The 14493-nt window shown below is 45.1% G+C and overlaps 1 protein-coding gene across 2 annotated transcripts in view; it reads right to left on the bottom strand.

Annotated features, from left to right (window-relative positions):
* Positions 1-14493, bottom strand: part of LOC137355535 (CD209 antigen-like) — a 58125-nt gene that overhangs the window by 36616 nt on the left and 7016 nt on the right. For both annotated transcript variants that reach the window (XM_068020779.1, XM_068020780.1), the window contains exons 4-6: positions 7350-7421; positions 1528-1602; positions 510-581 (exon numbers count right to left, since the gene is read on the bottom strand). In XM_068020779.1, the coding sequence (XP_067876880.1) occupies positions 510-581; positions 1528-1602; positions 7350-7421 (219 nt within the window). The remainder of the gene's footprint in view (positions 1-509; positions 582-1527; positions 1603-7349; positions 7422-14493) is intronic.

Below are 14493 nucleotides of genomic sequence, written 5' to 3'. Positions count from 1 at the left end.
ACCCACAAAGAGCCAAAGGATCTGCTGGGTCCTTGTGGAGGATGAAATCCACTGACCACAGGGCACTGTGGCCTGTCCTCTGAGAGCCCCAGGCCCAAGGACAGGCCACATTATCTTTAAACACCCCGCACACAACTTGTATTCACAGAGAAAACTCAGACTCCAGGTGCTGGTGACCCCTCCCTTCAGATCCACACGATTGCAATGCCTGCACTTGTTATAGACACCGGAGCTCTGCCCCACCCCCTCCCCCTCCTGGGGTAGCTGGAAACCCTGGGGTAACCTTTCCCCTCCTGTCAGTTGGGGAATTGAGCATCTCCAGGAGCAGAGAGAGGAGGGAAATTGCTTGCTGATGTGATCACACCAGATACAAATGTATATAGTAACTGGAGTCAGTGATGAGTAGCTGTACAGTATTATCAATCAGCTGATTCCAGTGTCAACATTCAGATAGTTTCCAGTATGAATAATTGGAGATTAAAGGTCTCTCTGATGATTATTTAACTTACTCTGCGGAAGTTGTGAAATTTTAGTCCCGAGTTCAGTGAGTGAGCTTCTTGTCTCCTCAGACATTCCTGTAACTGAAAGAGGAAAACACTTTAGATCATGTGATACTGTTTCTCCAGAGATCATTATCACCTCTCCAGGCTTACTTTGAAAGGGCAGTGATACTCCTCAACACATTATCAATCTTTATATAAAAGTATAAAAACCTTGTGTTCAGCACATGTATATCACACTTCAAACAATCAGAATAGGCAAAGAGAGAAAGACATACATAACCAGTGTTTTATACAGATCTAACATAACCTCCCTGCTCTTATATTCTATGCCTCGGCTAATAAAGGTAAGAATCCCATATGCCTTCCTGACCATCTTATCTCCCTGTGCTGCTGCCTTCAGTAATCTATGGACAAGCACTCCCAGGTCCCTCAGTACACTCGAGGGTCCTACCATCCATTGTATATTCCCTTGCCTTGTTAGTCCTCCCAAAATGCATCACCTCGCACTTCTCAGGATTAAATTCCATCTGCCACTTCTCCGCCCATCTTACCACCCATCTATTGTTCCATTACTGTTCCATTGCTGCAGTGTGTGCAGGGAGGGAGGGTGGGGGTGGTTGATGTCACAGAGCAGGGTAATGATGTCACACTGCAGGGAGGTGATGACACACAGTGGGGGTGATGATGTAACACAGCAAGACAGGTGGTATGAAATTGAAAAGGTCCAGCTCTGCTGGATTGCAGAAGCAGGGTCCGGGGGATTTATATTCCGTTCCAGGAGACGTGCCAAATTCTAAGCATAGGACACTGTGGGCTGGATGTAACTGTTCCACCTGCTATACATATGAGTCCCTTGAGATAGATTATAACAGCAAACTACACAGCATCGTATCAGTGCAGGATGGGTATTAGATATTAGTTCCAGCCACAAACCAAAACCCAGATTAGAATACAAAAGTTTTATTCAAGCACTTTTCAGCCAAACAGGATCATCTCCTTTATCAGATTAGGATTTCACACTCACCATTACTCTTCAACTGGGAAAGTTCCACTTTGAAGTCAGCCTCTGATGTCTTCATTTCACTGACGATCTGTGCAACTGAAAAAGATTCTCACACGTTAGCATAGACTGGATTTTCCTCCCCTGTCCCGAATGGAGAAAATCACATGATAAGGCTTTCCCACCCCAAAGTCAATTACCCCTCCCTTCCCAGCCCTGTAAGGATTCTGTGAGCCACTCCTTCCATGCCCATCACATGGAAATTAGAGAAGGTTTGGATGTGATATTTCAGCGACCAGAGCGAGTTCCAGTTCCCTATTGTTCATGGTTTAGTTGAGTTGGAATCTGGCAGAGAGCAGAATCACATAACGACTGAGGACTGAAAAGTAATGGTTTTACAAAGAGTGAAGTAGAATGTAAAAGATGTCAGCTAGACATAGAGAGGATGAATTCCTGGAGTGTATATGAGATGGATTTCTGCAGCAGTATGTTGAAGAACCAACTCGGGATCAGGCTATTTTAGATTTAGTATTATGTAATGAGAAAGGGCTAATTAATAACCCAGCTGTAAAGGAGCCATTAGGAAATAGTAACCATAATATGATTGAATTCTACATCAAGTTTGAAAGAGATATACTTCATTCTGAAACTAGGGTCTTAAATCTGAACTAAGGAAACAAAAACGGTATGAAGGGCAAGTTGGCTATGGTGGATTGGGAAAATACATTAAAAGATTTGATGCTAGACAGGCAATGGTTAGTATTTAAAGAAGTATTACACAGTTTACAACAAATATACATTTCTCGAAGATACAAACACACAGCAGGAAAGGTGAATTAATTGTGGCCATCAAAAGAAGTTAAAGATTGTATTAGGTCCAAGGAATTGGCATATAAGTTTGCCAGAAAATGTGATGAGCCCCCGAAGATTAGGAGCAATTTAGATTCTAACAAAGGAGGACCAAGAAACTGACAAAGAGAGAGAAAAGAGCTTATGAATGCAAGCTAGCTAGAAAATAAAGGTGTCTGTAAAGTTGTAAAGGAACTGAAAGTAATTAGTATTAATGAAGAGGTAGTATTTGAAAAATGTAATTGGATGGCAAGTCCCCGCTTCAGTTGCCTGGCTTCGCACGCTCCCACCCGCTGCTCCACAATGCCCGCCTCTCCCGACTGCTTGCTGCTCCATCCCAACATTCTCTCCTGCGCTCGACTGTTCGCCGTTCCCTCCCGCTGCTCACTCCCCACCTCGCCGCCCAGAGAAGCACAGGGGAGGGGGAGCGAGTGGGGTGCTAGCGGTGAAGTGGGAAATGAGTGGCGGGATGGAGCGGTGACCAGTCAAGAGCGGCGGAATGGAGCAGTCTCAAGCAGGTGGGCATGGGAGAGAACGGAGGGAGCGGGGAAGAGAAGCAGAGATTGAGGCGTCTTTCCAAAACTCACCCTGGAGGCTGACGTCCCTTTGCGTGATAACGTATTCACACGCATGCCCGCATTAGTACTGGCAAGCTGTCAAAGCTCAGGTGCATTCTGTATGTGTGCAAGGATGAATGCGTTCCACGCTGGTGTACAGTTCATAACACAGTGATGATGTTAGCACATGGTTGTGTTGTCAGAAGGCACTCAGAGATATATATACAATATAAATGAGAGGCATACAGGAGAAAATCAAGAAACAATACATTCATACAAGTCAATGATTAGACTCTCGTTGCTGACCTGTTTGCTGTTTTCAGCATCCTTTCACTGAAAGGACATTAAAATCAGAGAGAACTTTCAGTGGAGATTCACCAGGATGATGCCAGGGTTGGAAAGCTAATTAAGTGTAGAAACTTGAGATATTATTACTAATTCCACTGGAACAGGGAAAGCAAAGAAGAGATTTAATAGAGGTCTTTAAAATTATGAAGTGTCCTGATAAGGTGAATAAGGGAAAAGAAAATTTCTTTTCTTCAGGCTGGAGAGTCAGTGATGAGGTTTCGTCAATTTAAAATTGTCACTAAGACTGTGGGGAGTGAGGATAGAGTGAGGAGAGAATGAGGAGAAAGGGTAGGAGTGAGGGTAGGAGTGAGGGTAGGAGAGGTTTCTTTATGTTGTCGCAGAGGATGATTTGGCAAAGGGATTATTTCAGGCAGAGGCCACTGCTTCTTTTAAGAAAAAAATTGATACTCATTTTAAGCAGAGGAATATACAGGGATACAGAGGAAAAGGAGAACAGTGGATTAGTTCTGAATTGCTCTGGTAAAGATCCAACATGAGCGAAATGACCTCCATCCATTGCTTTGGTCTTTCCATTGAGTGTACACACTCCCTATCTCTGTCATCTCCTCCAGCCCTGCAGCCCTCTGAGATGCCTGCTCTCCTCCGATTCTGACATCTAGAGCATCCTCAATTTTAATTACTGCATCATTAGCAGCAGTGCCTTCAGCTGCCAAGGCCCGAAGCTCTGGAATTCTCTCCTAAAACCATTCCATCTCTCTACCTTTCTTTCGCCCTTTAAGTCATTCCTTTAGACCTATCTCTTTGACCAAGCTTTTTGTCATCTCCCCAAATATCACCTTATGTGGCTTGGTGTCCAATTTTCATTGATTACACTCCTGCAAAGTGCCCTGGAATGTTTCACGACATTAAAGGCACTCCACAAATGCAAGGTCTTGTTGTTGTTGTATATTCCCATGCCTTGTTTCTTCCTCTGAAAATGCAGTTCCCCAAACTTCTTTGCATCAAATCCCATTTGCCCGCATTGGTGAACCAGTTTGGTTTTCTGTGGTGCCATCCCATCCTTGAAAATTAATGCTTTCATCCTATTAACACTCATCCATGTTGCGACCTGACCTCAAATACAGAGGCCAATTTTAACTGGAGATTTGTCTGGGCTGGATGGGGGCACAGGATGAGAGGTGAGAGGGAAAATCCTGTGGGGAGCTCAGTGTAAGGCCCAGACATCTCAATTAAATAATTGAGGGCAGTCTCTGGTCCAAAACCGGCAGAACCGTTCTGATCTCCATATGACAAAAAGGATATCGAGGTACTGGAGAATGTGTGAGAAAGATTCATCGGGATTATACCGGAACTGGGAGGTTATTCCTTTCATGAAAGACTTAACAGGCTGGGGACCTTTGTTCCAGTAAAGAGAAATCTGAGGAATGACTCAGTAAAGAGCTTTAAAATAATGCAAGGGGAGGATAGGATAGACTTGGAGAAGATGCTTTCACTTGTGGGAGTCCAAAACTAGGAGCTATGAATAAGATTATCACTCATAAATCCAATAGGGAGTTTAGGAGAAAGTTCCATCCCTCTCCCTGGCAACTGTCTGAGACTGAACCAGACTGTTCACTACTTTGATGTCATATTTGACCCCAAGATGAGCTGCTGACCACATATCCACAGGATCACCAAGACCACCTATTTCTACATCTGTAACATCACCTGACTCCACCCCTGCCTCAGCTCATCTGCTGCTGAATCCCTCATCCTTGTCTTTGTTAGCTGTAGACTTGGCTCTTTCCACACTCTCCTGATCGGCCTCTCACCTTCCGCCCTCCATAAACAACTGCTCGTCTGGAACTCTGCTGCCTGTATTCTTACCCGCACCAGGTCCTGTTCACCTATCACCCCAGTCCTTGCTGACTGAGATTGGCTCCCAGTCAAGTAACTCCATTTAAAAATTCTCATCCGCATTTTGAAATCCCTGCATGGTCTCACCAATCCCTATCTCTGTAACCTCCTCTCTCCCTACAACCCTCCGAGTCTCTGCACCCCTCCAATTCTGGCCTCTGGTGCATCTCCTATTTCAGTTGCTCCACCATTGGCAGCTGTGCTTTCTGCTGTCTGGACCGTCAACTCTGGAATTCCCTCCCTAAATCTCTGTCTGTTTTCCTGTCTCTCCTCTGTTAAGATGCTCCTGAAAACCTTACACTTTCACCAAGATTTTGGTAATCATTCTATCATTTTACGTGGCTTGGTGTCAATTATGATTGATGATGCTCCTATGAAATGCCTTCAGACATGTTACTTTGTTCAAGGTGCTACAGAAATGCAAGTGTTGCTGCTGTTCTTTACTCAGAGAGAGGTTAGAATGTGGAGATCGTTACCACAGGGAGTAGTTGAGGTGAATACAATAGATGCATTTCATGTGAAGCTGGATAAGCAGATGCGGCAGAAATGAATTGAAGGATATGTTGATCGGGGGAGATGAAGTAGGATTGGAGGAGGCTCGAGTAGAGCAGAAATATCAGCATGAACCAGTTGTCCAAAAGAAAATTAAAATAGCACAATTTTGTTCATACCAGCTCTGATTTTTCTTGAGTGTTGTTTACAATGGTGTCCTGCTGATTAATATTCAATTGCTGGAGACTCCCGGGAAATCTGTGTGGGATAGTGGGGGAGGCAGGGGCACCCCGATATTGCTCGAGTGAGATAAAGCACATCTAAAGTGTGCATCTCCTGACCTGACCCTGTCTGGAGTTCTGGTTTCTGGTGATTAACAAGGCCCTGACCCCGACAAAGGCCTGGCCCCAGGCAGCGGTTGGCACCCAGCAGTGGGGTCAGAAAGGCCAGTCGCTGCTGCAGGCAGATAACTCAATCATGTATTTGGCTGTGAGGCCTTGTGCTGGATTTTTTCAATGGATCGCGATCCCAACATTGGGCACAATTCCGATTCAGGAACCGAGAAGTGGCCATGGTGGGATGTCAGGTGCAATCTTCCCGGGGAGGCCAATTAAGAAGCCACATCCCAGAGCCCCGTCCAATTAAGGGCAAAGAGTGGACCAGGAACCTAGTGACCCAGTCAGACGGCCAACTGTGATGTTAGGCTGGCAGCCCCACTGGGAGAGATGGGCAATATGGGTTAGGTAGAAGAACAAGAGGACGCAGCAAGATGGGAGCGTCCTGTGAAGAAATATACAGTTGTAAAAAAGAAATGTGGCCACAGCTGCCAAGCCATCATTGATGAAGGGGAACCCCTCCACAGGATGGCCTGCAGAAGCAGTAGCCCTCTGATCCCCGTGGCTCTGAGATCAGGGGATCTAGAGGAGGCGTCGATGGTACCCGGCCTGCAACCCGGTGGCTGCCTCTAGGCAGCTGCGCAGCTTCGGCCTCAGTGGGTGACCCAGATGCCATCAGGCAGACTGCACCAAACTGGCCCTTAGAGAGCAGTTATTTGAGTCTAATTAGTTCCCCACAGCTGCTGAGCAGGTAACCAGTCCCAGTCACATGCTGCCGAGCAAGATTGCTCGGAGGTTGGATCGCATCAAGGACTTCTCCTAACATTACATTCTTTAATTTTGCTCCAATCCCGAAACCTCGCCAGAGGACAGTGAAATTACAGACCCTTGTATCTGTTACCCACAAAGAGCCAAAGGATCTGCTGGGTCCTTGTGGAGGATGAAATCCACTGACCACAGGGCACTGTGGCCTGTCCTCTGAGAGCCCCAGGCCCAAGGACAGGCCACATTATCTTTAAACACCCCGCACACAACTTGTATTCACAGAGAAAACTCAGACTCCAGGTGCTGGTGACCCCTCCCTTCAGATCCACACGATTGCAATGCCTGCACTTGTTATAGACACCGGAGCTCTGCCCCACCCCCTCCCCCTCCTGGGGTAGCTGGAAACCCTGGGGTAACCTTTCCCCTCCTGTCAGTTGGGGAATTGAGCATCTCCAGGAGCAGAGAGAGGAGGGAAATTGCTTGCTGATGTGATCACACCAGATACAAATGTATATAGTAACTGGAGTCAGTGATGAGTAGCTGTACAGTATTATCAATCAGCTGATTCCAGTGTCAACATTCAGATAGTTTCCAGTATGAATAATTGGAGATTAAAGGTCTCTCTGATGATTATTTAACTTACTCTGCGGAAGTTGTGAAATTTTAGTCCCGAGTTCAGTGAGTGAGCTTCTTGTCTCCTCAGACATTCCTGTAACTGAAAGAGGAAAACACTTTAGATCATGTGATACTGTTTCTCCAGAGATCATTATCACCTCTCCAGGCTTACTTTGAAAGGGCAGTGATACTCCTCAACACATTATCAATCTTTATATAAAAGTATAAAAACCTTGTGTTCAGCACATGTATATCACACTTCAAACAATCAGAATAGGCAAAGAGAGAAAGACAGTTACTTTATGCTGATCTTTTCTATCCAGGAAGCAGACATTTACAAGCATCTGCCAATCTACATGTTCTCTTGACCAAGAGCAATGATCTGCTGATGGATCTCAGGATATCCCGATGGTCAGTAACTAGACTACAGCCTTAAAGGGACAGACCATTGAAACACAGAGCCACTTTTGCAGCAGAATATTACATGCCACATTATAAAGTTACAGTGTTCCTGTGGTTATATGATTTGATTTTTTTTTTGATTTAGAGCTACAGCACTGAAACAGGCCCTTCGGCCCACCGAGTCTGTGCCGACCATTAACCACCCATTTATACTAATGCTGCACCAATCCCATATTCCTACCATATCCTCACCTGTCCCTATATTCCCTTACCACCTACCTATACTAGGCGCAATTTATAATGGCCAATTTACCTATCAACCTGCAAGTCTTTTGGCTGTGGGAGGAAACCGGAGTACCCGGAGGAAACCCATGCAGACACAGGGAGAACGTGCAAACTCCGCACAGGCAGTACCCAGAACCGAACCCAGGTTGCTGGAGCTGTGAGGCTGTGGTGCTAACCACTGCGCCACTGTGCCACAGAGTATAGTCCATCCAACTGTGAGAAATGCTACAGGAGGCCAGCTAGTGACATGTTAAATGTCTCACATGAAGCCCATGACACTAAATGTGCCCCCATCATAAACTTCTGATTGGCTTTTGGAAAATTTGAGCCAATCAAAAATGTTTTCCCATTATCCACTTACTTCATTGTTTCATGACATCTCAGCCCCAGGATATCACTGCAGGAGTTCCTCACAGGAACATCCATCTTCAGTCAATTCATCAAACTGACCTGACTTGGACATACGTCATTGTTGCCTTGTTGGGAGTCAATATCCTGGAATTCCCAAATGAACCCCATAGTGGGAAAACAATTGCCACGGGAATTGCACAGTTCAAGGAGGAAGTCCACTCTCACCATCTCAGGACAGCTCGTCATGGTCAATAAGAGTGCTTGCTCAGCCACTGAGAGGGAAGTTCAGAGTCAACCATGTTGTTATGGGACTCGACTCACATATGGACCAGACTGGGTAAAGACAACAGGTTTCTATTTTTAAAGGACACTGGAGAACTAGTTTGGATTTTATGACAATTTAACTGATTCATCAACACTTTTACTGATTTTAGATTTCTATTTCCAGATTTTTTTTGAACTGAGTTCAAATTCTTAAACTATCACACTGGGATTTGAACTCACACTTCCTGGATTTTTAGTCAAGGTCGGTGGATTACTAGGTCAGTCAGATAACCACGACCCTCGTGAATTAGCTTGACCATTTTGGCAACTTGCATCGGATTTTATTTAGAGAAACAGCACTGAAACAGGCCCTTCGGCCCACCGAGTCTATGCCGACCAACAACCACCCATTTATATTAACCCGACAGTAATCCCATATTTCCTACCACCTACCTACACTGGGGGCAATTTACAATGGCCAATTTACCTATCGCCTGCAAGTCTTTGGCTGTGGGAGGAAACCGGAGCATCCGACGAAAACCCACGCGGTCACAGGGAGAACTTGCAAACTCCGCACAGGCAGTACCCAGAATTGAACCCAGGTCCCTGGAGCTGTGAGGCTGCGGTGCTTGCCACTGTGCCACTGTGCCGCCCTGTTGTTGTGTACTGCCTCTGTTTTGTTAAAAATATTTTTTGAGGATTCATTTTTGAAAGATTGAAGAAATGTTAAACTTTGGGGCTTTCAAAGAGGGTCATGTAAAGGCCATTTGACTTTGAGAAATAATGAGGAAAACAAGCCTTTCTGGGAAACCACCTGACTTCCAGCTCAATAAACGACAGAGAACTTTGGATATCTGGAGAAGCTGTTTACGATGAAGTGACAGGTCAAGATTGATGGAGATCAAATGTTTGACCTCCTGGTGTCAGTTTTGCTTTTAAATTGTTTTGAGTTAGGGTTGAACTGTAGAAAAAGGGAGAGAACTTCCAAGGAGAGAAGAGAATTCCCAAGGAAAGAGAGAAAACCACGATCCCTCTCAACTTTCCAGCACCTCTCACCTCTCACTTCTCACCTGAGAAGTCCACTGTGTCAATTAATATCGTCTCCTGTCTTTGAAGAAAAACTACAAATTAATTCACAATGCCACCTGAAAAGAACTGTTCTAAAAGATCGCAGTACTCGGAAGCCAGACTGTATGCCAGTTTTGGAACACAACATATATCATCTGCTGAATCTTCAACAATGAGCAAGTATTCAACCCAAGTGTTTTTTTTGTCCGTAATAGAGCTCAAAAAACAAAAATCCCTTCATTTTTCTCCTGTTAACTGATAAATGTGTATGTGTGAGTGTAAGGGGCTAAGGTAAAAAGGGAATTTTAATATTTTAATCTGTGTTTATGCATTACTTCATTACTGGTTGACTTGTGTCATGCAGGCCCCACCTGCCAAGAATGAGGCACATTAATTTTACAATAGGGACATTAAATTTCAAATTGTTGCTAGGGAGAAGAGAAGGCCTGTGACAAAGGGGTTGCCAGGCCCCCGGCTGGAAAGACATTTTTGCATATTAACAGACAGTGCACAGAACAAAGGAGCTACTCCCTGCTCAATACAGCCCACAAACAGAAAAGGCCAAACCAGTTAGTCACATGACTAACCTGCTTGGCAGCCTGGGGTTTTTTTCTGAATTGTACAGTTTTGAACTGAGCGTCAGTAGAAAGCTGTTTGCTCCTGGATTGGAAAGACCTCTCCTGGATGGCTCACCATAGCCTCTCCTGCTGTTCCCATCTCTTTCTCACAGAACTCCAAAACCCACTGAAGACACATGAACCCCAAGAGAGAAAAGTCTCCTACAGTGAACAAGGTTTAAGAAGAATACTGGGCTACAACGAAAAGAAACAACTACCTACAATCAAGGACTCCACAATGAACTCAAAGAACCGCAACTACAATGCTTCAGATATTGCCTCAAACCTTTCCACTTTACTTTCTCTTCCACTCTTCTCTGTCTCTATTTGCACTTGTGTGTATTGCATATGCATGCTAGCGTGGGCACATCGTGTATCCGTAGGCATTTACCGAATTAGAGTTTAAGTGTATTTTTTTTTATATTTAGAGATACAGCACTGAAACAGGCCCTTCAGCCAACTGAGTCTGTGCTGACCAACAACCACCCATTTTATACTAATCCTACATTAATCCCTACCATTCTCCTACCACCTACCTACACTAGGGGCAATTTACAATGGCCAATTTACCTATCAACCTGCAAGTCTTTGGCTGTGGGAGGAAACCAGTGCACCCGACAGAAACCCACGCGGTCACAGGGAGAACGTGCAAACTCCGCACAGGCAGTACCCAGAACCGAACCCAGGTTGCTGGAGCTGTGAGGCTGTGGTGCTAACCACTGCGCCTCTGTGCCACCAATTTTTAATAAATTTTAATAAATTTCAGTCTTTCTTCTTTAAACCTAAGAAAGCCTGTTTGTGCTGGTTTCTTTGCTTTATAATTGGAAAGCAGTGAACAAGGATTCACCACGGGGGAACTAAAAGCATGGTGTGTTAAAAACAAAACCCTGTAACAGTAAGACCAGGTGAAGGCTGAAAGGGAACCCTCTTCCTCTTTCTCACCTGTTCGTAACACTTGTGTTAGAATAAACAGATAATTTTGTTGTTTATTAAAGAAACCTGGTTGGTGTATTTTATTCTGGGATAAAAATAGAGTATATGATTGACCGTATCGGTAAGTGGTAAAAATGTAAATATATTGTGAACTGTGGAGAAGTGGAACTAGAATAAACAATGCACTCCTCCCGCCTCGGTTGTAACACTGTCCACAGCAGTATTGGTAGGAGTGACCATAGCACAGAACTTGTGGAGATCAATTCCTGTCTTCACACTGAAGGCACCCTCCATTTTGTCTTATGCACTATCACCGTGCTACGTGGGATCCAGTAGCTCAAAGCTGGCTATCCATGAGACGCTGTGGGCCATTAGCAGTTGTACATGTATCATAATCCAGCATAATCTGTAACCTCATGGCCCATCATATCCCTCATTCCTCTGTCACCAACCAGTCAGATGACCAACCTTCTTTCAGTGAGGAGTGTAGGACAGCATGTCAGGAGCAGTTTATGAGTAATGAAATGAGTAGCTGAATTTTATGGGCCCCTTAGGGATGGGAATAGAGGAGGGGGGTGCATAAAATTGCGTGAGACAGTGGGGGTTGGAGTGTCCGTCACCTTCCCATGGCTTCCAATTTAGTCCAGGGAGGGGAAGGCCAAGCACAGCCCCAGGATAATTAAGGCCTTTAAGTGACCAATTAATGTCCACGGCCTCTTTCTAGTCTCCACCTCAATTTAATAGAAAGTGGAAGTGCCCACTGCCATGGAGAGTTGGTGGTCTCATATTGGGGCTGGGGCATCCCTCCTTTGGGGCAACCTTTCCAGAGAGCCTGCCCGGCAACGATTGTCACCCCAATGAGAGACACATTCCCGACCTCCACATCCCATGTCGTCACTGGTGCATGCCTACATGACCCTAATGACCCTGACCCCACATATCTCTCTCGGGGGTCTCTGATGTCCTTGTTACTGCAGGAGGTCCTGCAATATAGGAAGTGGCCACTGCTCCCAGTGGTGTTACAGGTACTGCAGAGCTGCCAGTCATCCGATTGGCTGGCAGCTCTGGAGGCAGGGGCTCGTCCCTTAAAGGGATGGCGCCCCAGATGGTGGGCAGTTAACTGCCTGTCCACCGTGGAATTGCAATGGGGGCCCACCCAACTTTCAACACCCCCACTATGACCCTATCGCCACAACAACATTAAGCCTGAGGTGACAACCTGGTGAAGTTCAACACAGGACTACATGCATGCTAAACAGCAGAAACGCCATGCAAAAGACAGAGCTAAGCGATCCCACAACTAACGGATCAGGTCAAAGGTCTGCGGTTCCTTCATATTTAGTCATGAATGCTGGTGGACAATTCCCAAAGTAACTGAGTCGAGAGTCTCCAGAAATTGTGGTGGAACCCAACACATGATTACAAAATGCATGCCTGAAGCACTGACAATCATCTTTATCCTGAAGTAACAAATGGATGACCCCCTGAGGTCCCCCACTGTAATAGAAACATAGAAAATAGGAGCAGGAGTAGGCCATTTGGCCCTTCGAGCCTGCTCCACCATTCATTATGATCATGGCTGATCATCCAACTTAGTAGCCTGTTCCCGCTTTCACCCCATATCCTTTGATCCCTTTAGACCCAAGAGCTATTTCTAACTCCTTCTTGAAAACATTCAATGTTTTGGCCTTGACTGCTTTCTGTGGTAGCAAATTCCACAGGCTCACCACTCTCTGGGTGAAGTAATTTCTCCTCATCCCACTCCTGAAAGGTTTACCCCGTATCCTTAGACTATGACCCCTGGTTCTGGACTCCACCACCATCGGGAACATCCTTCCTGCATCTACCCTGTCCAGTCCTGTTAGAATTTTATAGGTTTCTATGAGATCCCCTCTCACTCTTCTGAACTCCAGCGAATATTATCCTAACCGAGTCAATCTCTCCTCATACGTCAGTCCCGCCATCTCAGGAATCAGTCTGGTAAACCTTCGTTGCACTCCCTCTGTAGCAAGAACATTTTTCCTCAGATACGGAGACCAAAACTGCACACAATATTCCAGGTGTGGCCTCACCAAGGCCCTGTATAATTGCAGCAAGACATCCCTGCTTCTGTACTCAAATCTTCTCACTATGAAGGCCAACATACCATTTGCCTTTTTTACCACCTGTTGCACCTGCATGCACCATCAGCAACTGGTGTACGAGAACACCCAGGCCTCGCTGCACATTCTCCTCTCTCAGTTTATAGCCGTTCAGATAATAATCTGCCTTCCTGTTTTTGCTACCAAAGTAGATAACCTCACATTTATCCACATTATACTGTATCTGCTATGCATTTGCCCTCTCACTCAACTTGTCCAAATCAACCTGAAGCCTCTCTGTATCCTCCTCACAACTAATCTTTCCACCCAGTTTGTGTCATCTGCAAATTTGGAAATATTACATTATTTTCCCTCATCTAAATCATTAATATATATTGTGAATAGCTGGGGTCCTCGCACCGATCCCTGCGGTACCACATTAGTCACTGCCTGTCATTCAGAAAATGATCTGTTTATTCCTACTCTTTGTTTCCTGTCTGCTAACCAATTTTCTATCCATCGCAATACACTAGCCCCAATCCCATGCGCTTGAATTTTACATGCTAATCTCTTATGTGGGACTTTGTCGAAAGCCTTCTGAAAGTTCAAATAAACCACATCCGCTGGCTCCCACTCTCATCAACTCTACTGTTACATCCTCGAAGAATTCTAGTAGATTTGTCAAGCATGATATCCGTTTCATAAATCCATGTTGACTCTATTCGATTCTACCACTTTTCTCCAAGTGCTCTGCTATAAAATCTTTGATAATGGACTCTAGAATTTTCCCCACTACCAACGTCAGGCTTTCTCTCTACCTCCCTTTTTAAATAGTGGGGTTACATTTGCTAACCTCCAATCTATAGGAACTGTTCCAGAGTCTATAGAATCTAGAAAGATGACCACCAATGCATCCACTATTTCGAGGGCCACTTCCTTACGTACTCTAGGATGTAGACTATCAGGCCCTGGGGATTTATCAGCCTTCAATCCAATCAATTTCCCCTACACCATTTCTCTACTAATACAGATTTCCTTCAGTTACTCCCTCTGACTAAACCCTGTTCCCCAACATTTCTGGTATGATATTTTTGTCCTCCTTTGTGAAGACATAACCAAAGTATGCATTTAGTTGGTCAGCCATTTCTTTGTTCCCCATAATAAATTCCCC

Source organism: Heterodontus francisci, chromosome 43 (assembly GCF_036365525.1).
Source record: "Heterodontus francisci isolate sHetFra1 chromosome 43, sHetFra1.hap1, whole genome shotgun sequence".
Taxonomy (NCBI): domain Eukaryota; kingdom Metazoa; phylum Chordata; class Chondrichthyes; order Heterodontiformes; family Heterodontidae; genus Heterodontus; species Heterodontus francisci.
The sequence above is the reverse complement of the archived record's forward strand: the minus strand, read 5'-3'. Positions and strand labels throughout refer to the sequence as shown.